This window comes from Notothenia rossii (genome assembly GCF_949606895.1).
Source record: "Notothenia rossii genome assembly, chromosome: 9".
Taxonomy (NCBI): Eukaryota; Metazoa; Chordata; class Actinopteri; order Perciformes; family Nototheniidae; genus Notothenia; species Notothenia rossii.
In genome coordinates, this window is record NC_136907.1 from 74,771,115 (window position 1) to 74,796,231 (window position 25,117).

The following is a 25,117-nucleotide window of genomic DNA, read 5'->3' on the forward strand; positions in this document are numbered from 1 at the left end:
TGGTGCTGCTACTTCTGCTTTTATTCATTTGTGCCTATTTCTGTTTATGTTAGTGCAGTGACAGTTTACCAGATGTTGTTATACCTAACTATGATGACAATATAAGTATTCTGATTCTGATTTATCGATGCATAGTTACATTTCGTGTTGATTCATAACTGCAAAGTGACATTGATTTGGGATTATCACCTGAATCAAACAAATGTTTTTTGTCATTTAATCTTAGATAAACAAACTGATATTGTAAGTATTATAGATCCTGTTTATTCATACGCATACATGACTTACTGACTGCTGTTCAAGTGGCTTTTCATTAGTCTATCCAAATCTATACATCCGATATCAGCTGCCTTTCTTAAACATTATATTAGTAAAGCTACCGAGAGCTATAGGCTCCTTTATACATCCATATTAAATGTATCTTTCTCAACTACAACGTCTACAACACTAAGAGAGATCTGATCAGAAACACGGAGTGATATTTTCTAATACACAGAGCACTCAGTGTATTCAGCATTCTCAGTTCTTCCGTGCAGTCGGAGTGTTATGATCCCGCAGGAAGAGGAAAGCAGAATGGATGGGGCGGTGCGGTGAAGCAGCAAATTAAAACACACTGAGACCTTGACAGCCTTTATATTTACTGGCTGTAGGGAAACGTCTGCTTCAGTGAATACGCTGTCCAATCCACCGTGGCTCGGGGCTTTGAGACGTACTATCGCATGCATGAACGTATCGATAGATATTTCTGCTGGTAACCTAACTTTTTCAAAATCAGAACCCATGGCTGTTGGGCTCAGAAGAAAATAAAAACTAATGTTGTGACGGGTCTGCAGTGTTTCCAATCATGCCTTCACCATTACTCACTTTATAGATGCACTGCAGCACATCTGCTCTAAACTATGTTCTGCTTTGGATGCAGAGAGCATTACAGAATGGGGTAGGTGTTGGGGATAATTCTAATAAAGGAAACGTATTGTTTGCGAGGAAAAAAAAAATCTTTCTTTTAGGCTGGCGTCACACTGTCCCGAAAGCTGACACCAGATGGACACACGAATATGGAATTGTGAATTTCGCACGAAGACGGCCCCGAAATTGGTCAACAGCCAAGCAACAGCCGAAGCAAGTACGATGCCTACAGAAGGCCACACGATGGCACCCGAACCACACGATCCGTCATGGTGTTTCCATAGCAACAACAACTTCCTGTCAACAGCGTAAACTCGCCTTCAAAATAAAAGCATCTAAATAAAACAGGAAGCTAACCTAAATTACATTCAAGATATACAACTGCAACGAAAGTAACAAAAACAATGTAATATCCTTTTCAGTTTCACAGAACTATAATACAATGGCTACACGATGGCATTGCGAGGGCTTCACGAAGTCGTGTTGCCTTTCTAAGACAATCGGGCAGCTTCTTGATTTCTTCGTATTGTCTTCTTGAGGCGAAAAATTCCCGATGGCACCGATGACCACACGAAGTAAAGACGAAGATGACACGATTTGACAAGATGCCCTCACGAGTGCCTTACGAAGAGCAAAATGGACACACGACCTCAACACGAAAATGAATCTTTGCAAGGTCTTTCGGCAATGTTTTGGCATGCCAAAGATTTTGCCACCGCTCACGAAGTTGCTGCCGGAGCCTGAGAAACTCCACCGGCGGTCATACGATGGCTTAAGATGCCCTCACGAATGAACCAATGTTGTTACGATCGGAGCCGAATTTGAACATTTCCTTTATCGTGTGTCTATCTGGTGTCAATTTCGGGACAGTGTGACGCGGGCTTTACCAAACTACTGATCTGCCAGAAATGCAATTAAACCAATTTCTAGCTTCTGTTCAAAACCTGACCTGATATAACCCAAAGAACTAGCAAAACTACACGTCCAGTGCCTTCTCAGGAAATGAGCATTAAGCAGTTAAATTAATTGTGTAAGAACGGACAAAAAGGCGTCTGAAGTAGCAAGCTTGCTAAGTGACTTTAAAAGGTTTTGTTTTCTAAAAAGCGTTTGCTTGCTAATGGTCAACAGTGCAAATTCAAGTTCCCCAAAGTTGAACAGTCACATGAGTTAATGTCACCTTTGCCAGGAAATGCACAGCTGATTGCAACTCCATTGAAAAAAACTGATCCGTCCTACTTTTTCACAGTTTTTTTAAATTCTAGGAAAAGTCCATACTATTTGAAATGAGTCCCTCAGATTTAACCAAAATTAAGTAAGCCCATTTTGTAACATTGACCACAAAAAAGAACATGTAACAATCGCAAACTTCATTAAAAAGACACTCAGCGGTTTATCGTGCTAACAAACAAGGCGAGGATGACAGAGCAGCGGCTATTGAAAGATGACTCGTCACAAAAGTAGGGACAAAGTGGCCCCAAGTGTCATGGCAGCCAGTGGGGCAGATAAGAGCCAGCAATGAAGTGTGCAGCTCTACAGACACACTCAGTCAGTCAGCACTGCCTTACAGCAAGAGCTTATCAGAAGGAAATAAAAAAACAAGAACTGGCAGATGGAGAACTCTCAGCTTTGTGGTTTTATATCCAGTCATTGTTGACATCAAATCAGAGTTACAAGTTCTGACGTTTTAAAAAAAAAGTTAGACAGAAGCACTCTCTGTGAACCAGTCATTCCTAATACATGCAGGTTCAATCGCAGGTCAAATATACATTTAAGAGTCTTACACATTTTGTCCTTAGTGATTTTAATGATAAAAGTCTGTTTCATGTTTCTCGTCTTAAATATTTCTCCTTATTGAAGTTCCTCTGACAATAAAGTATTATGGTATCATCTTAAATGATTTCACGACAGGAAAGGAAAGACCTGAGAGGAGAGAATATGAGAGCACAGGGGGGGGGGGGGGGGGGGGGGGCTGTTGCTGAAACTGGTTTCACATCATCAGCTTCTACGCTCACGAGCATTGTGGGTATTTCTGTGTCCACCGGCTCAAACAACATCAAAGAATAGCGGGGTGCTAACAACGTCATTTACACATCCGGTGAAGAATGGATGAAGTGGAGGTGATGGACGACACATGACATCATTTCTTTCCATAAAAAATTAAAACACACTCCTGATCATTTTGACAACCTTTCATAAATAAATAAAAGTCTTTACCCATTATTAACAGTAAGTATCTGAAAGAGTAACAAAAACAGAGAAGCCACATGACGTGTTGTAATGTTTGCAGATCAAATGGCTCCCAGGATCAAAGTAGATCACAGTTAACTTCCAGACTAAGCTAGACTGATTGTCTTGATTACCAAAACAAGCTCAACTGCTCTGACCTTTTCCCCGACCGTCTGAATGGCACACAGAGGGCCAAGGGAGGAAGGAACTGCATTGTGGGCCGAGCTGCTTTTAGAAAATGTATGCACTTTGAAATTGAATACACTCACTTTTAGATAACCTTTAACAACATACTGAGTCAGTGGTTACGTCATTGTGTTGTGCATCGCTTTTAAATCAGGACTTTGAAAAGTAAAGTTGACAATGTCGATGTGAATAGAACTTGTTGCAATAAGTTCACTAACTTAAACCAAAAGTAATGACATTTTATGGAAAATAAAATGTAAAAAAAATGACTGAAAAAAAAAAATTCGACATGCTTTTGCCAAAAGTCAATTTTAGAGGTCAACCAAGAATATGCGAGTTTCTCAGAAAATTTATTTAGTATAATCTTCCCTATTGTCTGCTATAACATTACAAAAATATGCATTTGGCACTGATTTTTTATTGAATAATGGAGCTGCAAAACTGTTTAAGGTTCAAATGTTAAGGGAATGCTCTGAATTGAAATGTAATCTCTCATACTATGTGGCTATATTTTAGTTTTAGCAATGGGAAAATGGAAATGGAAATGCATGTATAAAACATGCACACTGCCTCTTTAGAGTGGACTACAGCAGGCAAAGTTTAGACTCCCCAAAAACGATGGAAATATTATTGTGCAAAAGCTGCTACAAACCTGTCACTCACAATGATGTATCAGGTAACACAAATAATGACACAAAGCAAAAAGTAGTATGTGAAGATTGCTGGGTTTTGCTATGGTACTCAGTGTTACCCCTGGGTTTACTGCTCTGGGGGGTGCTGCCGATGGGGGGGGGGGGGGTGTAATATTTGTTTAAACTTTGATTATCCTGAGCTGATTTACTGAATAAACCAAGTCACATCTCCTTTCTTTTTCTTCACCCAAGTCATTACACTAATCTGCTGCTGCGGCGTTTTCATTGTTGTTTTCAACCGCGATACCTGCTCATCAACAGTGAGCTATTTTTAGAATGTGCACGCTACGTTCGTGTTTGCGCGCATCCACCTAGGCACCCTGTGTCCTGCTCCTCCGTGACGATGACGGCTTAAGGTTAACAAATAATAATAAACACATTTGAAAGTGGGGGGGAGACAAACGGGATTTTGAACCGTGGACACGTGGAAATTACGCCCAGGACCAACAGCAGAGCTCAGGGATATAATGCAGATTTGTTTGACTTTTTTCACTTTGTTGTTCTCCTCCTTTCCTCCGCTCTTGTCTCTGACTGTGCGCGTCGGAGCGGAGCCCCGCCCTTCAGAAACAGAGCGGAGGACAGAATGTGAACGTACAAAGCAACGCAGTGGACACTGAAACATGCACATAAATAACATAAGTGTTTACTTTATTTAATAAAAGAGCACATGTTCAATGCAAAAAGTGACCGTAGATAGATTACTTCAGTTGCGATTTGGAGCTATATAAAAAAAAACACCTAGAATTTCAGGGGGGGGGGGGGGGGCTCCGTTGGGGGGGCGTATTTATTACGTATTCTAGTAAAAGTTCCACAAACTGTCAAAGCCCTATACATGTGTGACTTGATTATAACTAATCAAACAGGTCTGCACCCGGCGGCAGCACCAGACCTGGTTTCTATGTTCTCTCCTGATTTCGTTCAGCAGCAGACCGAGCTAATGATTTCAGGAACAGACGCCCCGCTGACCGGGCTCACATGTATCAGCTGCCTCCTCTCGCTGAGGCTTTCTGACGGAGCTGAGCTGCCTCTGTCAGCACCTCGGTAGCTTTAGGCCAGCAGTGACAGATCAACATCAAACTGTTCTACAACACGTTGTCATTTAGGTCCGGAGGTCAGATCACCTTAACATGAGAGGAATAAGTCAAACCAGCTGCAGAAAGAAACTTCACTGCAATATTCAGCCAATACAGACAACTGCTGTAGCTTTAATAGAACGCTTAACAATCCCTTTTAGTTCAGGTTCAGGAAGTGTAAAAATTGTAATCTTATTTCTGATTAGTTGAAATTCAAATGAAAAACAACCCTAATTTAGAGTACTGTACAATTACAAAACAGCGGTCTGCAACATTGACAATGGTCCGAAATCGTAGAAATGGCTGCAAACAGCTCTATTGCGTTACATGTGTCCCAGACTTTTGACCCATGAAGCCTGTGGGTTTTTTTGTGTGTTGTTGAGTAACTATAAAAAGCGATTGGCTGAGAAACCTTAGCTTACAGGATCTGGATCGGTCCCCAGATGTTGAACCGGGTCCCGGAGCCAAAATGAGTGTCAACCCAAGCTTTGCAAGTATAAAAAACAGCACAAACAATTTCTTTAAATGTGACTTTACCTGGAGGAGCTCGGTGGAGCTGCTGCTGAGCTCGTCTCCTGACTCCGAGTCGTTGGTGGGCCTCTCCTCCCCCGCAGAGTCCGTCCTGCGGTCCACGTCCAGCGGGGATCGCTCCATGTCCGGGGATCGGGCTCTGGATCGGGGCAGAGTGCTGGACTTTTCTCTCTGAACGGGGAGGTGGGCTCCGCCGTGCTGAAGGATGTCCGCCAGAGCTCGGTCGTGGTCGGTGGGGGTGGTGGGGGGGCCTTGATTGTTACTACTGTTCCTGCGCTGGGTGGGGGGGCTGAAGTTCCCAGAAGAGGCGGTGTGTGCAGAGGGGGAGCGCCGGTAGTTGGACTCGTTTCTGTGGAGGCTGTCGGCGGGTCCCAGCTCCAGACTGATTGGCTTCACCCACAGTACACCCCCGCTTTGTGGAGTTGGGTTTCCGGGGGCAGCAACAGGAAGAGGAAGGGTTTTGGGAGGGGGCATGAGAGCTTTACGCACTTCACGGACATACTGAGCGGGTACGTAGAAAGGTTTAGTCCCTTCCTCCTTCCTCACCTGCCACCAGTCCTCGTTGCTTTTCTTGACCAGCATGAAGCATTCCCCCTGGTGGATGGTGATGAGGCGGTCCTTGGACTTGTATTCATAGTCGTACTCCACCTCGATGTAGACCTCGCCCGGGGCAATAGGCAGCTCCGCCATGACGCCTCCGACTGTCCGCCAGGCAGCTCACCGCGAGAGGAACACTTTGATTAGCATGGCTTCTTGAGCAGAGCTGGAGGGAGAACAAGGACTAAAGTAAGTGTCTGACACATATATCACATACATCCATTTCCATTTGATGTTCCACAATCATGATTAAATCAATACCAAGCCTTGAAATATGTTTCTTGGGGGTAACAGAGGTGTATCATATAGTGTTAAAGCCCTTCAGGACATTTAATATACATTTATTATAGTAATACACACTTTACTAAGAAACCCTTCTACACAAAAGACGGTTGTTCGTTTGTAAGTTCTAGCAGCAAACAGCAGGCATTTCTTTTGAATAAAAAAAGAAGATTTGGGGGGTAAAAGTTTGAAAAATGGTGATTAAATAATGTTGAAGCATTGATTTCCCCTCAGAAGGGGGGTGACAAATAATACCTGAACCCATTGCTGCATATTGTCCCCTCTCTCTTTTCAGTCCATTTTCAGTAGGGCTGTCCCGAATACCATTTTTCGGGCTCCGGATATTCGGTAGTAATCAGCAGCGAACCTGGCTGAACCACATCTAACCAAGCCCTGTAACTGACTGCCTTGGGGACACGATAAGAAGAAGAGCAGCGAACCGCTTCAACACGTGTATTTCGGTGTATTCACGGCATTCATTTTGTTATTCTGAAACCCAATTTGTGTTCTTTGAAATTGAAAAGGATATTGCATTGTGTTTGTTACTTTCGTTGCAGTTGTATTATGTCTTAAGTGTAATTTGGCTTGGCTTCCTATTTATGGACATGCTTTTATTATGAAGGAGAGTTAGCGCAGTTGACAGGAAGTTGTTGTTGCTATGGAAACAACGTGACGGAGATTAACGGAGAAAAGTAATATACATATAAAGACGGAGAAAGTAAACGATAACGTTTATGGTTAAGTTTTAGCACCCTCCGAAGAGGCACAAGCTCTTACGTTGATATTGGAGCTTTCAATAAATTCAATTTGAAAAAAAAACGGGGAAAAAACGAAAAAAAAACGAATATCCGAATAACGAAATTGAAACCCGAATAGTACTCCAACGAACGACTGTTCGGATATTCGGATACAGCCCTAATTTTCAGTAGTACTACATAATATTAACAAAAATCTTTACAAAAGTAAATAACAATCTTAGAGTTTAACTCAATTAGTCTTTGAAATATATTTATAAAATCTGAAAATATGTTTTTGAAAGCCTTCTTCCACCGAATATGAACAAATGAATCAAACAAAAATCGATTAGTCTTTGTATCTATGTCTCTGTCCTTCGCTTTCCTTGACAACTGTTCATCCGATTGGCTTCACACTTGGCGGGAGTATAACTGACAACACAAGGAAGTGCAGTGACGAGTGTGAAGTTATTTGGATGAGCGGTTCTTGCACTTTAAACCTGTGGAAAGGAGCTTCAGAGTGGCACATACTGTCAGACACAAAGAGGGGTCATGGTGTTCTTTTACCACTATAACTCTTGTTTTCTGTCCGTCTCTGTCTCCGTTCCTCTGCCTGATGACAGCCAGTAAAGCAAACCTGAGGCATGTTGCAGCCGAGTCACACAAATAATTTTCAGCTGAAGTCACATGTGCACACACACTCTCTATTACAACACGAGGCGCGGCTCCAGCACACCTTGGGCAAACTGAGCTGTAAAGAGTCTGTTTCTAAAGTTATTTAAAAATGCTAATAACTCAACTGACGGTGACAACAAGAAGAAGGCAAAGGAGCAGAACCTTAGTTTAAAATACACATCTTACCTGTAGTGGAGGGCAAACTAAAACAAAGGCCACGACGACCAATTACACTACACAATTTACAAAGACATCAGATTGCTGCAAACAACACAGCCTGCCGACGTGTAAACGGGAATCTTGAAGTTGTTTGTGGTTTAGACTGGCTGGCAGGGGCAGGGGGAGGGGGGGGTCGGACATTATTAAAGCTTTCAGGAAGAGTACTTTTATATTTACCTATTGAGTTTCAAATGTAAGCGTCATTACTTCATTCTCATTCAACAGCCTAGAGCAGGGGGGTCAATCTCATTTTCATCGCAGGCCACATCAGCATTATGGTTGCACTCAAAGGGCCGTTTGTAACTTTGAGACTATATAAAATATATATATATATATATATAAATATTTAATATATATAAAATAATGTATTATATTACATTATTGCCTCTGCATTGGATTATTATCAGATAGGGTAATAACTTCATAATTAACTACGTCTGAAAGCAGAAGTCTAGGGCAAATAATGGCAAGTCTCTTCAGTGCGTATATCACAAAATGATTTAAAAAGAAAAGCCAAACTCTGAGAAAAAAGTCAAATCTGAGATGCATTGTGGGACATGTAGTTTATGGGCATCGTGCTTCTGTAAATCGGCCTGTAACCATATAATAAACGTATTATATTCTTTGCACGCTCTTGTGAGGCCACATTAAATGAAGTCACGGGCCGGATTTGGCCCCCGGGCCGCGAGTTTGACACCCCTGGCCTAGAGTAAAAGAGGCTGCACTGGGAACTCTTTGGTCTTCTTAAAAAGTTCATCTAATCTTTTTGTATGACCCTAAACTGTGGAATTGACTGCCGCTAGATATTAGAATAGCTCTCTCTGTATTCTGACAGATCTGTCTTTTAATGTTAAAGTCCTATCATTGCTTTTTAAATGTGTTTGTGTTTCATTTATTCTTTTCTTATTAACGGTTTTTGTTGGTAATGTTTTTGTAATTGTTTGTCCAACAAAACAACATTGATTTGCTGTTGTTTTTTTCTAAGTGAAGCACTTCGGGCTCTTTGTTTGATTAAAGAGTTTGTATAAAAGTAAACTTAGTGTCAAGTTAATTTCCTAAGCTTTTTAAAACTACATAATAAAGTTCCCAAGACGTGTGCCCCCAGCTGAGCTCCAGCAGACAGTGGTGGAGGACACATTATGTCGTCTGCATTAAGTGGCAGGATATTACAGCTTCAGTAGCAGGTCATGCAGGATATTACAAGCACATTCATAGTAGGGATGGGAACGATTCATTGAATATTCAAAACTATTCAGGTATTCGAATATGAGAATATGAGTTATGAATATTTGTATTGTAATTTTAGTTTTTTTGGGAGGTGTGCCAAAGTTGATTACACATGATCAAATGGAATAATTCAATGTATACGACAGTGCCATAGCCAAGTGTGTTAGGTCTAAAGGTGTGTGTTGCTCCGCTCACCGGCCCCTCACAGCGGGCAGAGCTGCAGGTGCTGATCTCTCTCTCTCTCGCGTCCGGTTACACTTCACTCATGTCCAAATCCATCAGATCTAGCTAGTTCTAGCTAATGATATGGCTGCTGCCCCTCCCTACACGCAGACCACGCAGACTCAAACCTCATCTTATGCCCAAATTCCTGCTGAGAGGGTCTTCTCTACAGCTGGCCTTATTTTGAATCCCCTCTCCCCTGAGCATGTAGATATGCTCATATGCTTAAACAAGAATGAGTACTGAATAGCTGCATTCTGTAATAGGCCCTGTTACAGGTTGTTGATCTCTGTTGTAATAGGGTTACGTTACGCTAACCCGTCATGTTGTTCGTCTATGATCCCTCTTTCATTTAAAAACCAAGTTATGTTTTAAGCATGAAAGCTGTAGGCCTATAGCTGTCAACTGTTCAAACTGTGGTCACCAGTTCAATACATTTGACAAATTCGACTTGTTTCTTTCTATACTTATTTGACTTTATGTATTTTTTTTTTTTTTTGTAAAAATGTTTCCCACTTTTTCTTTTTTATAAGATATGTACATTTCGGTTAACGTTTTTTTGGGGGGTCGAATATACATTTGCTTTAAAATTCCCATCCATAATCCATAGTTGTCATCAGTAAGTCACATCCAGGAAACACTTTGCCTTAAACACTGAGAATAGGATCTGAATGGACGATCAAGGCAAGACGTCTCTTTCAGCTTCTTATATCTATGATGCAGGCACAGAGCAAGCAGCCCAACCACACAACAACAAATACCTTTCATTGCCAATGATGGAGATTATTGATAGAACATTAAATTACCATTCCATTTGTATTCAGTGCTAAACTCTGATTGATCCATAATGAGCATGTAAAAAAGCTGAATTATCCAAATCCTACAAGCGAGATGAGCTACGCCCTTTTATAGCACATTGCTTTAAAGTCAGTAAACTAAGGGTGAGGCAGCCATTCTGTAATATTGCTATGTGGCATCTCTCTTGTGCGATGGCTTATTTAAAGTTAGTGATCAGGTGTGATTAAACCAACAGCACCTGGATTACGGCGATACGGTGACCGCGGGGATGATATCATCTGGGATTACCTCGCTGGCTAACAGACACTGAGGGAAATCAAACCGATCCATCGGCTAAACAGAGTGTGTATTAGCCCAATGAGACAACACACAGCCTCTGATGCCCAGTCATAGGTCACAGTCAGCACACACCATAGATAACTGAAGCACTGGTTGATACGGGAATTAGCTTTTTCATTAAAAGTGTTGCTGGGAAAAAGACAGCGCTCTTGTATTTGATCTGATCCGTGTGTTGAAGACACGGCCACGATTGGGAAATGTTCCAGCTTTCTAATGAATAAGTCTTATTTAATAAACATGTTTACAAAAAACAACATGTATCATTTAAAATTGATCAGGATTAGTATTTCAGTTGAGCCATAAATGAACAGGGTTTTCCTCTAGCCTTCCCTCACGGTAGATTAAGTATAAACAGTAGATTTGATCTGTGCACATTCCTGCACTTAAAGCTCCATTTCACAATATGTCACAGTGTTGCATTTCATATAAAAACTCTGTGGATGTCTTTTCTACATCAACATGTGTCCCCTCTTCTTCATGTCTCTTCTACATCAACATGTGTCCCCTCTTCTTCATGTCTCTTCTACATCAACATGTGTCCCCTCTTCTTCATGTCTCTTCTACATCAACATGTGTCCCCTCTTCTTCATGTCTCTTCTACATCAACATGTGTCCCCTCTTCTTCATGTCTCCTCTACATCAACATGTGTCCCCTCTTCTTCATGTCTCTTCTACATCAACATGTGTCCCCTCTTCTTCATGTCTCTTCTACATCAACATGTGTCCCCTCTTCTTCATGTCTCTTCTACATCAACATGTGTCCCCTCTTCTCCATGTCTCTTCTACATCAACATGTGTCCCCTCTTCTTCATGTCTCTTCTACATCAACATGTGTCCCCTCTTCTTCAAGTCTCTTCTACATCAACATGTGTCCCCTCTTCTCCATGTCTCTTCTACATCAACATGTGTCCCCTCTTCTCCATGTCTCTTCTACATCAACATGTGTCCCCTCTTCTTCATGTCTCTTCTACATCAACATGTGTCCCCTCTTCTTCATGTCTCTTCTACATCAACATGTGTCCCCTCTTCTTCATGTCTCTTCTACATCAACATGTGTCCCCTCTTCTTCATGTCTCCTCTACATCAACATGTGTCCCCTCTTCTTCATGTCTCTTCTACATCAACATGTGTCCCCTCTTCTTCATGTCTCTTCTACATCAACATGTGTCCCCTCTTCTTCATGTCTCTTCTACATCAACATGTGTCCCCTCTTCTCCATGTCTCTTCTACATCAACATGTGTCCCCTCTTCTTCATGTCTCTTCTACATCAACATGTGTCCCCTCTTCTTCATGTCTCTTCTACATCAACATGTGTCCCCTCTTCTCCATGTCTCTTCTACATCAACATGTGTCCCCTCTTCTCCATGTCTCTTCTACATCAACATGTGTCCCCTCTTCTTCATGTCTCTTCTACATCAACATGTGTCCCCTCTTCTTCATGTCTCTTCTACATCAACATGTGTCCCCTCTTCTTCATGTCTCTTCTACATCAACATGTGTCCTCTCTTCTCCATGTCTCTTCTACATCAACATGTGTCCCCTCTTCTTCATGTCTCTTCTACATCAACATGTGTCCCCTCTTTTTCATGTCTCTTCTACATCAACATGTGTCCCCTCTTCTTCATGTCTCTTCTACATCAACACGTGTCCCCTCTTCTTCATGTCTCTTCTACATCCACATGTGTCCTCTCTTCTCCATGTCTCTTCTACATCAACACGTGTCCCCTCTTCTTCATGTCTCTTCTACATCCACACGTGTCCTCTCTTCTCCATGTCTCTTCTACATCAACACGTGTCCCCTCTTCTTCATGTCTCTTCTACATCAACATGTGTCCTCTCTTCTCCATGTCTCTTCTACATCAACATGTGTCCTCTCTTCTCCATGTCTCTTCTACATCAACATGTGTCCCCTCTTCTCCATGTCTCTTCTACATCAACATGTGTCCCCTCTTCTCCATGTCTCTTCTACATCAACATGTGTCCCCTCTTCTACATCAACATGTGTCCCCTCTTCTTCATGTCTCTTCTACATCAACATGTGTCCCCTCTTCTTCATGTCTCTTCTACATCAACATGTGTCCCCTCTTCTTCATGTCTCTTCTACATCAACATGTGTCCCCTCTTCTTCATGTCTCTTCTACATCAACATGTGTCCCCTCTTCTTCATGTCTCTTCTACATCAACATGTGTCCCCTCTTCTTCATGTCTCTTCTACATCAACATGTGTCCCCTCTTCTTCATGTCTCTTCTACATCAACATGTGTCCCCTCTTCTTCATGTCTCTTCTACATCAACATGTGTCCCCTCTTCTTCATGTCTCTTCTACATCAACATGTCTCCCCTCTTCTTCATGTCTCTTCTACATCAACATGTGTCCCCTCTTCTTCATGTCTCTTCTACATCAACATGTGTCCCCTCTTCTCCATGTCTCTTCTACATTAACATGTGTCCCCTCTGTGGAAAGAGATTCTGAAAGTTTCAGGAAAAAAGATTCTCTCTTTTTGTCCTGATCCATTTCTATGAAACCTGTCTTTTAAGACAGCGGAGTCTACTCATGTGCAGCCTCGAAATTTCTCCGAATGAAGTACGCCGGGCTCGGTAGATTTCCAAGTATGCTGGAGATTGGAACAGTCCTTCGGCGGCACTCGATGACGTAGTATGCTTGAAACAGTGGCTCGGGAGCAGCTTTACTCGGGATTGAGAAACACCCAGAGAATCAGCATTTTTGAAACAGGGCTGAAACAGAGGGGATTATGGGTAATGCCTGCAATGATCTGTTTGGTATTTGGAGCCAAACACTTCAGAGACATGTTTTGTATTTATCTGAGACCTTTAATATATTGATGGAAAACAGTATAATAGGGGACCTTTAAGTTGTGACACATCCTGTCTTTCACCAGCTCTGGGAATAATAACTCAAAGTACCTTCTCTACCTTGCTTAACAGAAACTATGACGTTCTTTAGCGAGTTCATTCAGGAAGTATTGCTTCTCTCTTTATTGTCTGGAAAGTTAAATCTCTGCGGAAGAAAGACAAAAGTTAATTTCCTGTCGTCCTTTGCAACGTTGCCCTGGTTGTTTGCTTTTCACTAATTCACTCCTCGTCAATATCCTGCCAGAGTTCTTAGGTTCATCACAAACCCGTCTGACAGCAGTGGATTCAAATAATCAAGAGACGGAAAAACAAAACATCATCTCACATAACGTACTGCATCTGAAACCAGTTGTATTACCGCTGTGTTAGCACATCTCACATATGTATAAGATAAATGCAAATATGTGTCCGATCCTTATACGTATCATGATGAGCGCAAATCACATCAAATTCAAGAATGCATACTTTAGTAAAAACAACTTTTTTTTAGAGCTGAAACAAACATTTGATTACATTTTTTGTCAATCGACAGAAAAGTAGGGATACTGTTGTGATAAACGTTTCATTGTCGAGTTAGTATTTCAATGAGTTTAGCTTCCTGATTTAAAAAAGGTACAGTTTTATGTCGTTGAATGCGACGATAAACTGATTTTTTTAGCTTTTGCTAGTCGTCCAACTATTTGAAGATTGGCATTTAGGAAATTGGAATTACATTTTTCATTCATTTCTAACATATGATTATTTTAGCCTTTAAATTTCATAAAATTCTTACCCCTTTCTTTCTCATCTGACAAATAAGTATCTTTCCAAATAACCTAATAACCTAGCATGTATAGAAATGAGTGATGCTGATTAAGTCCACAAACAACACACATATTGATTAGGCCTTTTTGGTTCATCTTATCAAATAAAAAAAAGGCATCTATAGGGTTAAGCGCCTGAACTGGCTCTTGTCTCTTTCACTCATCCCCGTGTAGATTAAGCTCCAGCATCAGTACGGCTATTCAGTGGACAAATCTTCTCAGAGCCCAATCTGCTAAATCAGAGGAAGCACCTTCCTTTGATCTGATGGTAATAAGATTAACATTAGTGCGCCGTGTGGTGGATCCGAAGAATAAAACCACGCAGAGCTACAGGACACCATGGCAAGGCCTCAGCTGAAGAGAAGTGCATGTGGGTCCATTTGAATGTTACGTGGTGGAAGAAATGTGCCGTTGTCAGCACATGTAGGAAACACACCCTCCCATTTTCTCCCGCCCTCAGGAACAACAAAAAGGAGCACCTTGGGAATAGTTTTCCAACACTAAATGCCTAACATGTTTCCAGTGAAACACGGAGAGTCTTTCTTCATGCGTTCTCACATGACACTTGTTAGCCAGGTCCAGAGCCCGGCTGCCACTGATTACTCTGAGTGAGTTATTTTCTTCTCTCCCAGTTAGAGAAGCGGAATGAGGTTATCAGGTTCACAAAGCTCAATTTGAATGCTCGTGTGTTGTCGTTACAGAACAGCCAAGATGTCAACGCTTTAGAAACACAGATATGATTTAACATACGTTTATTCAGACAAACTGTTTTCTTTGGTACTCAAATAATCCCTCCAAAAGTTTTGCAAATGAGATTGTGTAACGTGTTTCTGATAGACGTGCTGCATTTAAGTTTCGCATATTAGCCCATTTTTCAATGCTTTGAGCAGCAACAGTGCCATTCTATTAGGGCTGCTCGATTATGGCAAAAATCATAATCTCGATTATTTGGGTCAATAATTGATATCACGATTATTAAAAACGATTATCCATTTACTCTGAAAACATCCATTTATTGAAAACAAATTGAACAGCATGTTTTTAACAGTTGATTACCCTGAACTTTAAGTATAATTCAACTGAAAAGCCAATACAAAATAAATAATAATAAAAATAAAGTAATCGTTTTATTTCGATTACGTTGTTTTCGTAATCGTTGCAAGACAAAATCGTAATTGCGATAAAAATACGATTAATTGAGCAGCCCTACATTCTATGCACACGATTTAAAAATAGAGAACAAACAAAAAGCATAAAAAAGGCTCATAAAGGGGAGAATTCGCTTTTTCTGGGATTATGGACTAAATCCTTAAAAATCTTTAACTGAAATCACAATTCCTAAAATCAGAAACTAGCAGAGCCTGTTAAGAACAGCACCTCCGCACGTAATCACACCACATATAGGTCGACTCTCCCTTAAACAGCCTACATTCAGCACAGGCTGCCCCAGTTACGCACCTCTCACCACGACTTTGCTCGAAACTCAACTCCCCGGGGTCTCGTGCAACTGTCAGTGACCACAATGTGTCATACTTTACCAACCACAGCCTGCTTAAAGTGGGAGAGAGGAGAGAAATAGGAACATAAATAAAACACAAAAGGCGTGTTTAGTGACAGGTAGATTGCTCAATGAAGGAATGGGAGCAGGCTGTGGGAATCAACACTTGACACAAATCAAATGTAACATGGCATTACGTCGTTCCTTCGATACTGTGAGTAGACCCTCACACTTCCTTGGAAATATCAAAAGGTTTCATCATCATTCAGGCAGCAAAGATCGTTTGATTTATGGTGTTCGTACTATTTGAGAATGTGTCTGAAAGCTGCAATAAAAACTTGATTTAGCTTTGGATGACTTTACCTATAGTCTTTCACAAAATAGCAATTCATGTCTATCAAAAGTATAGGAGAAGACCTTGAAATAGTTTTGAGGATCTATCTAACTAAAAGTCCAAAACCAAGAGTCTCAATTCAATGCAATGTACACCAAGAGGGTTAGGGGTTAGAGTAACCCAACAACAAAGCAGTAAATCATTACATATAGGTCAAATGGGTAAGGTAAGATAATGCTCTGTTTAACCCGAAGGAAATTCTTGAGGCAGAGTTACAAAAGGTACAATAAAAATAATAATAGCATAACATTGACACCATGTTTTGCTTACCAAAATACTTAAATTAACGTTAGTAATAGCAAGTAAGGACTCACTATTGCAAATAAGTGCACGCTGATTTAATGACAACACATCAGTGCATACAACACTATATTTACAAGACCTACTATGATTTATAGACACATGTTCAAGCCATAAAGGGGCCAATCTGCATAATCACTACTTTTACTTTTGGTACTTTAACTACATTTTGATGCTGATACTTTTACTTGAGTAACATTTTGAAAGCAGGACTTTTACTGTAACAGTATTCCTACACTCTGGTACTTTTACTCAAGCACTTTTCTCACCTCTGTTAGTAAACTTTACGGTTCCTGGTTATGGGAATACGTGTTTGTATTAAAAAATCTCACCTTTAACTAATTGTCACGTTTTGTAAAGTTAACACAGAGTTGCAGCTCCTGTCTGTAATTATTTACAGAAGCTAATCTTTGGCTAACATTAGCTAGCTAATTAGCCTTCCTGCTAAACACTCCCAAACATTCGCACCTTAACGTACCTTCTCTTCTGGGGCGGGACACTCCGTGGCGGAAGAAGAAACTCACTCCAAGGCTCCAGAGTGAGGTTAAAATCTGGTAAAGTTTCCCGGTGAAGTAGCGACGGAGCACCGTGTGAACCTGGCTCTTCACTTGTCAGTTTGTCAGTTTGTCTCTCCTGCTCTTCCCCTGGCCGGTGTAATCCACAGCAAGCGCGCCCCCGTCTCCTGCTCTTCCCTGGCCGGTGTAATCCACAGCAGGCGCGCTCCCGCGGACTCAGCATGTCCGCAACAACTTTGGCAACTACCTTTAGGCAAAGATCGTCTATTGAAAGATGTATCACTACTATTGTTTTGAGTGGAGTCAAAAACATATTTATTACCAGGTAGGTTGACAATTTGACTTGATGTCGTGGTGCATACATACAAATAAAACAACAATTCAAAAACACAGATAGAGAACTATGTTAAGAACACTATAATAACATTACAAAATAAGAGAAATATAGTCAAATTAAAAATGAAATAAAGCAGTATTTAAATTGAAATAGAATGGAATGAAATATGTGCGGTAAAAAAAACAGATATTGTCATTGAAATAACGTGATGAAAATATAATGAGAAATGTTAACGAAGTAATCACCATAATTCATCAAGTGTCTCGAAATTATGATTTAGTATCAGAATCAGAATGGGTTTTATAATTACCAAGTTGTTTTACGAGGGATTTGCTTTGGTATTAGTGGTGCAGACAGAGACACAGAAAGAAGAATAGGTAGCAAAATAAAAAATACTATGACTATAAAAGCTAATATTTACACAACATATAATTATGAGGGAATCTGAGTACAGTCAAATGTGATGCAGTGTGACAATACTATAAGATCGTCTATTGAAAGATGTATCACTCCACATTGGTTTCATGATAAAAAAAAATATATAGTATCCTACTTTTATATATTGAGTAAACTGTAATGTGGCCCTTCAATAGTGTTTTATTTGTCAGATGCTTTACAGTTTACTTATCTTCACGGTCAACTTTAAATTTTTAAAACATATGGTTTTATAGGTAGGCCTATATGTTTTACTTTTTTTAGTACTGTTTTATTTTCTATTTTGGGATGTTTCTATTTTATAATTTTTTATTTTCAACTCTTTTTAATTTTAAATGATGCGCAATGCCTTGATTTACATACTGCTGTAATTTAACATTTCCAAATGTGGGATCAATAAAGTATATATAAGGGACAATGTGCAGCGAGGCGGTCATTGTGGGTAAAAGAACACCCGACAGGCTGATCAAGAGCACAACGCCTCGCCTCGCTATACACATTATGCCTTACTTATTAGGCGTGTCGCGTGTGGCTCAGGGGAGCACAGGTTCAAACCCCACTGCAGTCAGCATGTCGTTGTGTCTCCGAGACACTTCACCCCAAATTGCTCCTGTGGGGATTGTCCACAGTATTGAGTATGTAAATCGCTTTGGATAAAAGCGTCTAACAAGTAACATGTAGCCTAATGTTATTATCTGATCAGGGTTGAAAGAAGTACTCAAGAACGAGGTCTGAGTACAAATGGAAGTACCAGAGTGTAGGAATAATCTGTAATAATGTGAAAATAATTAGCATCTTAATATAAAGTACCAAAAGTACTCATTCTGCAGATTGGCCTATTTCAGATTAAATATATGTTTTGATTGTAATTATTGATGCATTAAAGTGTTATCAAAGCTGGTTAAAGTGCATCTCGAAATGTTGACTTCGTATCTCTCGTATAAATGTTTTTTAAATTAGTTTTTTAAAATATATATATATATATATATATATATATTCAATAATGTGCAGCACTTTCAAATGTACTATAGCAATACAGTTGAATTGGAATGGATATTTAAATATTTTTATTTTAGAATATTTGAACTAGATGGATCAACACAAAACGAATACACAAACAGTATCAGCACATTTCTGCTATAATAACAGTACTAGATAGAAGTCCATCATACGCCGATGTTTTAAAATATATATCTTTTCATTTTAGAATTGGAGGAAGTTAACATAACCCAATTTCAATTAAGTATTTATGATTGTTAATTCCTATATAATAATAAATACAAAAATACTTTAGGAGCTTTAAACAAATCAGAAAGTGCTTGACCCAAAACTGAAGTTTCAAGAACAGTGTGGTCCACTGCGCCACACGCCTCCCTGAATAATGAGGAAGACTTCAAACGAACACAACAAAATAGAAAACGAGAAGCAATCGTTTTCTCATAATTATTTAATCACACATACATTTACATCATGCAATCAATCCAAAACTGTGATCTCATGAACTCCCCTGTCCGTTCTCCTCGGAGCGCTGCTATGTGTGCCCCAGTTCTCCAGGAATGATCCAGTACCTTGTCCACTGATAGATCCTCAAAACTGTCCTTTTAAAAATTGACCAACTATTACACAGTAATAAAAAAAGTGGCTACACTTTTGTTTTTATTTAGAATTAATGCAAAATCAAATTTAGGTAAACACCTCAAATATTATTTGCTGTATTTCATTGACTATTCCCCTATTCTCCCCCCCCCCCCCCCCCCCTCCCCTCCCCATTTCATATCCAGTTTTGGTGGTAGGTCAAAGGATACACATTTTGAGGTCCATGCTGCAAAGTCACAACTAATCTAGAAGATTACACCGATGGAATAAACCATCTCGATAGACACAAACACTGTCCTGTCGTAGATACATGGAGCTGCTCCGCCCTGCAGCTTGTAGAAAGTCTTTATTCTTATTTAAATTATTTGCCTTCAACAAAACAATTCCATTTGACAGGGCGTTGGAAGCGACTAACTCCTCCAGTCGAAACAGCCTGGAGTGTTTGCAGGTGTTGTGAGGAAGTGCTATTAAACTAAACGTTTTCTGTTACAAGCTTTTAGTTTGACATCTTTTAGTGAGAGACGTAATCCTAGCTAGATCGGTTCCAGTCGCCGAAAAACTATTTGCAGAAGCAGTTTTCTTTACGGTGTGTTTGTAAAAGCTTCTGTCAATATTGTCATTTGAATATCTACCACTGCAGGGAGTTTACTGTCGAGTAAAGTAGTAGACATTCGTGTCCTAGGAAGACTCCTGTATCGTGTTTCAGAGTGTTGAGATGTGGCAATGAGAGAAGCCCTCGATGAGAAAATACATTGAGAGCTAAAAGTTAGCGGAACAGAAGCTAACAAGAAAAAGGGGGCAGTACTTTTTTTTTTGTTGTGACTCCATATGGCAGGATTACCACTGCAAGCGAACACACCCACACGATATACAGTGTATTTTACAGTATATTGCACTTACACAAGATGTTAGTGTTCTCACGCTGGGGTTACAATCACAACAAGCTCTTAGCCGATGCAGTGGGGCTTCACAGGGTTACAAAAAAAAGAGAAGAAAGCTGTGGTGGGAATTAAAAACACAACGAAAAGAACATCCTACACCCCCGACTAGATTTAGTGAAATAAACCCCTCTTACAGGTGATGACAGAAGATTGTTGTGCAATTTTAGACCCTGCTCTCCTGATTGGCTGATCAGCGGCGAGGGTCCGACCCATCGACTCACACCCCTGCCCGCCTCACCTTTCAAATATGACTCCACACCAACGTCTATGGAGCAATGACAGAGGTACAGTACACTCAACCCAGCAAAACACTTTTCTGCACATTTACAAACCAAAAGAGGGGAAGTTAAAGAGTCTAAATCGATAAGAATCAACAACAACAACAACAAAAGGGTGTGGAGGGAGAACAAAAAAAAAAAAGCAATACACAGAGGCGAGGCATCCTTGAAAAGAATTCATGATACAGGTACAACTAAAAAAAACAAAAAGTCCTGGAGGTGGGAGTGTGTGTGTGTGTGTGTGTGTGTGTGTGTGTGTGTGTGTGTGTGTGTGTGTGTGTGTGTGTGTGTGTGTGTGTGTGTGTGTGTGTGTGTGTGTGTGTGTGTGTGTGTGTGTGTGTGTATTAGGACAGGACCAGCGTTGTGTGTGCCATCTCAGTCTATTCCCTGCAGCCTATGTGCTCCACTGTGCAGAGAGATATAAATAGCGGCCAGCATTATGAACCACCGATAGAAGTCAAAACAGTACATGTAGCTACTTAGCATAAGCTACGCTAAAAAGAAAGGTGGAAGTTTTGTTGTGTCAACCGGATCATTCTCTTCCCTCTTACATTCTTTACATCCTTCTCATGAAGTCACCAATAACGAGTATAGGTTTCATTTGAACTTAATGATAAAAACAATTGGCCTCCACAGGTATTTAGTTAAATACATCTACAGTACACGGTTGCACGTCGTGGCTTTTGAATTTTTTTTTATAAACCTTTTTTTGAGCCGTCCCCCGTTGCTGTTGCCACACAGGTCTCACTCTCCAGGGTGTGCAGTCGTGCCAATTTTACATCTGTACAAGACCGGGCAGAAGAGTAGTGCTCGACTCCATCTAGTCAATTCAAAACCTTACAGTTGGTTTTTTGAAAGTTTGTGTTTTCCTTAAAGTAGCGTGTCAAATCGAGAGAGCGATCGATAACAGGAACGATGAACCGTACGGCGGTTAGCCTATAGGGGTCAAGCTATCTCTCGTGTTGGGGATTCTCTTTTTTTTGGTATTTTATCTGTGTTTGTTTTAGATGTTGCTACCCTTACATTCAGCATGGCACAGTGCAGACCTACTCGCACGACAGATGACGACAGACTGTGCAAAAGAAAACCGAAGCTACACGCGGCGAGGTGTTCGCTGGTTTCGCCCGCCGAGAAATGCTCACACAACTGCGTTCGGTTCGGTGGATAACAATATTATTTAGCCTTTTGTTAATTCAAATGTGTTGTCTTTTCCTATTTTTGTTTTATTATTACATCCAGTACGAAAAAAGAGATAAGTGTCATGATGAGATTTTTTTTTGGGGGGGGGGGGTGGGGGGGGTGGAGCTGTACAGGCCAGGAATATTTATATATATATATTTATAATTCAGAAACTCCTTCGTGGCTCCAAAGCAGCGACGAGGAGATTGATCGCTGTAATGGAATGACAGGTTGTGGAGGGGGGGGGGTGATATTGGCTTTTCTTCTTCAGTGGTGTCCTCCTACTGTCCCGTTGCTCTTCAGCTGCACAGAAACACAAAGAGAATACGCCGTTAATGAAGTTCAGACTTTCTGTAAATACGGCAGCAACAATCCGTCTTACAGCGAACACGTTATTTAAGATCAAGTTGGAGTTGATTTCAAACAAAAAAAAGGAAGCGGCTGCAATCAGTGTGTGTGTGTGTGTGTGTGTGTGTGTGTGTGTGTGTGTCTCTGAGTGTGTGTGTGTGTGTGTGTGTGTGTGTGTGTGTGTGTGTGTCTCTGAGTGTGTGTGTGTGTGTGTGTGTGTGTGTGTGTGTGTGTGTGTGTGTGTGTGTGTGTGTGTGTGTGTGTGTGTGTGTGTGTGTGTGTGTGTGTGTGTGTGTGTGTGTGTGTGTGTGTCTGTGTGTGTGTCTCTGTGTCTGTGTGTGTGTCTCTGTGTCTCTGAGTGTGTGTGTGTCTCTGAGTGTGTGCGTGCGTGTGTGTCTCTGAGTGTGTGCGTGCGTGTGCGTCTCTGAGTGTGTGTGTCTCTGAGTGTGTGTCTCTGAGTGTGTGTCTCTGAGTGTGTGTCTCTGAGTGTGTGTCTGTGTGTGTGTCTCTGAGTGTGTGTCTGTGTGTCTGTGTGTGTGTGTGTGTGTGTGTGTGTGTGTGTGTGTGTGTGTGTGTGTGTGTGTGTGTGTGTGTGTGTGTGTGTGTGTGTGTGTGTGTGTGTGTGTGTGTGTGTGTGTGTCTGTCTTTGAGGGATTAGACTGTAGGAGAGTAATAAATGACAGAATGATCATTTCAATGATACGAGTAACAATACAACAGTCATGTATCCTCGGGGGATCATGGACCTTTCTGAAAACAAAGAGTGTGCTATTCTCACTTCTTCTCTGGTTTGCTGACGCTGGTGCCGCTGCCCCCCCGGATGGACACGGTCTGGCTGTTCTGGTAGAAGCCCCCCCCGCTGCGGTTGATGTTGAGATGGGTGGGCGACGCCACCGGCTGCTGCCCGGGCCGGATGGGCTTAGCTGGGGGACGAGAGACAGAGGAGGTCAAATCTTTGCATTTCATTTGAAAATATTATAAAGTTCTTACGAGATCCCCTCCATCGAATGAAAACACTTCTTTATTTGGTTCGGGATATTCCCAAATAACTGGAACAAACTGCAACTCTGACTACTTTCAAATCCAGGCTGAAGACTTTTCTGTTTGCCGCTGCCTTTAATTGAACTATTCACATCTCACACACTAACTGTTATTCATCTCCCTGCTATTCATGTTTCATTATCTTTGCTTTTAATGTTTCTCGTGTGTCTAATGGTCTTAATGTCTTTCAGTTTTGTAAAAGCACTTTGAATTGCCTTGTGTTGAAAAGTGCGATATAAATAAACTTGCCTTTAAGTATTTTGTGGAGAATTTTAATAAAATGACACAAAACTATTGTCAGGATAAAAGAAAGGTGAGTGTTTGGTTCGGTTTCCCAGATATATTCAAAGCTAGTCTTTTCAAGTTTCCATTTGACTGAAGATGTGTACTCCAGAGGGCTTCCTCAAAAAATGTTTTCCTTTACTTTAAATAATTCTTACATTTAAATATATAAGGAAAAATAGAATAATAAAAAAAGGGGCATTAGTACAGGTGCAGTATTGGCTCAACACGATACAGGAAAACACTATCTATATTACAAACTGAAATGTCTTCGTCCGGCTTGGCTGTGTGGAGAGTATTTTACAGATTTTAAAAAGCGTTATACTATCGTCACTGAGATATTCCAAAGACCCTGTGTTTCTGCCCTGCTCACCGATCTGGGCCGAGTGCCCCCTCCTCGCCATGTTCTTGGCCCTGACGGCCTCCTTGATGCGGTCCACCTCCTGCTGGTAGCGCTTGCGGTCGCGCGCGGCGTTCTCCTTGGCCTCCTTCAGAGCAGACTCCAGGGCCTTGACCCGCTCAGCTGTAGCACGAAGACGTTTTTCCAGTTTTGGAAGTTCACAGCGAAGGTCTGCATTGTCACGAACCAGCTGCGGGACAATTTGCATCGTGTTAAATCCTCTACATTTCAACTTTTAGAGCAGGGGTGCCCAAACTTTTTTCACCGAGGGCCACGTACAGAAAAAATGTACGCAGGGCCGGGTCACTCGCTAGAGGGGAGGTGTATTGCGTCATACATTAACCCATAAGGACCCACCGTGACACGGGGGTCACATGAACTTTAAATGTTCTGGAAAGTTCCTTTTATCTCATGAAGTCCCTAAGTGACACACACTGAACAGTCTGGTGGGTCCTGGTCGAGGACATGTGTTCCCATGACAACATGTCCAAGATGTCCATGTGCCACGCTAGCACATGTGACAGAACGAGCAACATTTCAAAAGCTTTTGTTTTGTTGCTAAAGGTAAAATTCAAGCCATTTAAGAATTAAAATGCTTACATAACATGTCCTTTATTACATTTAACCTGTTGTGGAAACATTTCTTGATCAAATTGATATGAAACAAACATCGCTGTGTGACACTGGTGTCACATCGGGACTTTAACCCTAAACTTTCACAGTAAACCCAAAGTGACATATGCACAATTAGAAATATGATTATGATCTGCTCAGTTAATTTAGCTGATTCAATTATATTGAGTTGATATGTTCTTATTCTTCAATTCAAAGAATGTTCAAACTAATTCAAACCAAAACATCATCCTCATTCATTGAGTTTAAAATAAGAGTTATTTTGCCATTAAAGCCCAATGTGACAGATATGTCACATTTCAGATATTTCACACGAGAGGGGGTTACTTGTCAAAAATGTGTTCTAGGTGGTCTATTTAGTCTAAATGATGTTCCCCTTAATTTCCCCAAAAATAGAAATGGGTCTGGGTCCTTATGGGTTACGTTATAAATGAGCTAAATCAAACGTAGGTAAATTACGCTTGACACTTGAAAATGCCGTAAGAAAAAAACATCCCAGCTCTCCAGAGGCTTTCGTATATTGTGTTGGCAGCTCTTTCCTCAAAACAGAAGCTT

At 40.9% G+C, this 25,117-nt stretch overlaps 2 protein-coding genes across 5 annotated transcripts in view; both read right to left on the bottom strand.

Annotated features, from left to right (window-relative positions):
- LOC307019776 (rho GTPase-activating protein 12-like) overlaps window positions 1–17,300 on the bottom strand; it is a 71,513-nt gene extending 54,213 nt beyond the window's left edge. For 2 of the 4 annotated variants that reach the window (XM_079650880.1, XM_079650879.1), the window contains exons 1-2: window positions 17,056–17,297; window positions 5,621–6,377 (exon numbers count right to left, since the gene is read on the bottom strand). In XM_079650880.1, coding sequence (XP_079507006.1) covers window positions 5,621–6,304 — 684 coding nt within the window. In that variant the 5' untranslated portion in view covers window positions 6,305–6,377; window positions 17,056–17,297. Of the gene's footprint in view, window positions 1–5,620; window positions 6,378–17,055 lie in introns of all 4 variants that reach the window. The other 2 variants (XM_079650881.1, XM_079650878.1) reach the window with 2 other exon arrangements.
- A 1,993-nt stretch (window positions 17,301–19,293) lies between these two features.
- LOC307019960 (kinesin-1 heavy chain-like) overlaps window positions 19,294–25,117 on the bottom strand; it is a 17,898-nt gene continuing 12,074 nt past the window's right edge. Inside the window, exons 14-16 of the mRNA XM_079651056.1 lie at window positions 23,903–24,150; window positions 22,985–23,129; window positions 19,294–22,161 (exon numbers count right to left, since the gene is read on the bottom strand). Of these exons, the coding sequence (XP_079507182.1) occupies window positions 22,158–22,161; window positions 22,985–23,129; window positions 23,903–24,150 (397 nt within the window). The 3' untranslated portion in view covers window positions 19,294–22,157. The remainder of the gene's footprint in view (window positions 22,162–22,984; window positions 23,130–23,902; window positions 24,151–25,117) is intronic.